Below are 3168 nucleotides of genomic sequence, written 5' to 3' on the forward strand. Positions count from 1 at the left end.
CACAATCTTTACACGAGTTCACTATTCAAGAACATCACTCAAGAAAACCACAAGAGCACAGCTAACAGATACAAAAATCTGATCACATTCATTTCACTATGTATACTGCACCAAAATCCACAAAATTTTCTATGTACAAACATCAATCTTGTGAAGATCTTGATAGGTGGTTGGATCCACTCTCTACCCCCAAGAATTTCAAGATCCTATCTCAAGGTTGAAGCCCCTCTCTCCCTCCCCCTAATGTAAAGGGTTAACAAGAGAAGGATGGTTGTTGAAACCCTCCAAATCAAACTTGGCCAGCCCACCTAAACTCTTAAGGCTAGCTTTAGCCCCATGTGACAAGAGATACATGGCTACCTCAACATGTCCCGCCTCGACCGCCCTGAGCAGCGGCGTGTAGCCCGATCCATCAACGGAATCGAGGCGAGCCCCGTGGCTCACAAGAATCCTCACACTCTCCAAATGCCCCTTGAAGGCAGCCCTATGCAGGGGACTCCACCCATTCTGATCCACCCCATTCACCTTCGCCCCCTGAGCCAGGCAGCTCTTCATCGTGTGCACGTCGTCCACACGCGCCGCCCTCTGCAGCACGTCCCCCAGCTGCAGCGCGTCGTAGAGGTGCGAGTTCCCCCGCTCCACCGCCAGCCCAAACGCCGTCTTGCCGTCCCTGTTCACCGCGTACTTGGCAAACACCGCGTGCCCCAGCAGACGCTCCACCGCGTCCAGGTGCCCGTGCTCCGCTGCAAAATGCAGCGGGGTCCACCCCTCGTGGTCCGTCACGTCCACGTCAGCGCCCACCGAGACAAGAAACTGAATGGCCTCCACGTGGCCATTCAGCGCAGCGATGTGCAGGGCAGTCCTGCCCTGCACATCCACTGCGTTCAAGTCGAGATCCACGTAGCTCAGACACACGATCTCCATCATGTCCACGCGCTTCACAGCAACGGCCGCGTGTAACAAAAGGTCAACTCTAGGGTCAACCGCACATCCAGATTCAATCAAGAGTTGCAGAGACTCAATCCTTTCAGACCTAATTGCTAAACACAACAGAGATTCCTCATCATCAGACCTCTCTCTGCAGCTAACTTCAGCACCTGCCTCGATCAGAGTGGAAATCAAGTAAGATTTCCCATTTGCAACGGCAGCTCTGAGCAGAGAGGTGAGCTGTTGCTCATCACAGACGGAGATGGCCTTGGAGAACTGGAAATCGAGCTCGAGGGAATTGGAACAAGGCGAGAGAAGAAACTGCGCGACGTTGAGGCCGACGAGGGAGATGGGAATGGTGGCATCCTTGAAGATATGAGGGCCTGGCTTGGAGAAGAGATGGAGGAGATGATCATGGCTGGCTTTTCTCGTGGGAAGCATTGAGGAACGGACGACGACGGCGGCGGGAGGGGTGGAGAGAGGAGGCTGATCATAAGGCTTGGTCAAGGAGAGGGAGAAGGAGGCAGTGGAGAGAGGTGGGATGACAGAGAGACAAGGGTGGAGAGAGAAAACCGATGGATCGGTTGATGTGAGGGAAACTGCAACTGGCATGGTGTGCATTAGGTTTCTGAGGTTGAATGTTTGGCTGCATTTCTGACCTTTGATGAATGCCAAGTTGAGTTCTTGAACTTCTGGTTTGATTAGTCTGTCCATGGCCTTCACCTTCTTGATCTTTTTCCCTAACTGGTTTTTTTAGGGTTGATTTTGATTGGGAAATCTTGAAAATGAACAATGGCGTTTCTGTTGTTTGTTTATATTTTGTTGGGTGGTGTGATGTATTTGGCGTTGTTTGTATTCTTACATCAAGATTTTTTGTGGCCTGTGATTGGCCTGTTTTTCATGATGATGACGCAGCAATAGAGACATTCAAGATATACAAGAAAATAAGAAGTGGTTTGAAAATTTATTGCCTTTTTTTGGGCCCCAAGTCAATAAAAAAACAACAATTTTTTGAAAATTATATTAGTGGGAAAAGGATCAACAAAACCCAACTTTCTTGACCAGGCCGAACAAATGACTAACTCATTTTTTCCTTCTTCCCATTTTTATACTTTTATATTCAGCAAGTTAAGCAACCAAGATTTATAAAGTTGTTGGGAAATTTCTTCACGTAATTATCTATGTCGTGTCCCTTATATTTTATCGTACATTTAAATTGATATACTCGAGATTATCTAAGATTAAATTAGTTTTTTTTTTTTTTTTGGAAATTACAAGAGGTATAACACCATGCGTGTGGGACCTCAAACCAAACAATACAACACCGCAGCCACTTAAAGTGAGAAAACATCATCGCAGTTGCGTGAGATTGAACCCAAGACCTCTCACAAAGAAGAGTCTTTGGGTGCCTCCGCTTTGTCACTGGAACAAGTCTTCATTGGCAATTAGCCTAAAATTATTAAAAATTAATTTTATTATAGGGGAAAACCAAACTAATTTTAGATGACACTATCTCGAAATTGTGTATCGAAATGTGCCCATTAAATCGCAAAGAAAATATCATTAAATTAATCGTGTCTAATCCACCAGATCAAACAAATCATCAATTTTCAATATCATATTTCATTTTATCAAATATAAATCACATACTAAGTTTGTGATTCATTAAGTTGATGCATTTCAGTTCCCTATATTTTATGTGCCCCGTTTTTATCTCGCTTTTAAGTTTGTTATTTGAAAAATATATATTATGAAAATAATATAACAAAATTCTAATTACCATTTATTACTAAAATTGAAGCTTAAGAAAAGCATGTACCTTAATTATGAAAAGATCAATCCAAATAATAAAACGCAAATTCTTGGGTGAGGTTGACCTCACCCTATGAGACGGGTCGGGTCGGGTCGGAGCGCGGGTTTGACGGGTCGGGGCGCGGGTTTGACGGGTCGGGTGGGTTTTGGGCGCGGGTCTGGGATACCAGAAATAAAGTACACATTCTCATTAATAAAAGTAACAATTATTGTGAACAAATGTAATACTTTAGAAACATTACATTTCATCATATCAATAGTTACTTTTCCTCAAGACAATGATTATTTGAATTATTTCATCATATCAATAGTTACTTTTCCTCAAGACAATAATTACTTGAATTATTATTTAATTTTTTTTCTATATTCTATTTATTTTCTCCGTTATTCAAAGTAATTGTTATTATAATGAAAAGTAATTATTGATAT

The 3168-nt window shown here is 43.0% G+C and overlaps 1 protein-coding gene across 1 annotated transcript; it reads right to left on the reverse strand.

The window, feature by feature from the left end:
• Positions 1-240: 240 nt before the first annotated feature.
• Positions 241-1641, reverse strand: LOC130993841 (protein VAPYRIN-LIKE-like). The gene has a single exon (XM_057918880.1). The coding sequence runs from the start codon at positions 1639-1641 to the stop codon at positions 241-243; it is 1401 nt and encodes a 466-aa protein (XP_057774863.1).
• Between the last annotated feature and the right edge of the window lie 1527 nt (positions 1642-3168).

Source organism: Salvia miltiorrhiza, chromosome 7, assembly GCF_028751815.1.
Source record: "Salvia miltiorrhiza cultivar Shanhuang (shh) chromosome 7, IMPLAD_Smil_shh, whole genome shotgun sequence".
Lineage (NCBI taxonomy): Eukaryota > Viridiplantae > Streptophyta > Magnoliopsida > Lamiales > Lamiaceae > Salvia > Salvia miltiorrhiza.

Excerpts from the sequence above, each read along its gene's own strand:
- LOC130993841 (XM_057918880.1), bottom strand. The coding sequence starts at position 1,641 with ATGGACAGACTAATCAAACCAGAAGTTCAAGAACTCAACTTGGCATTC.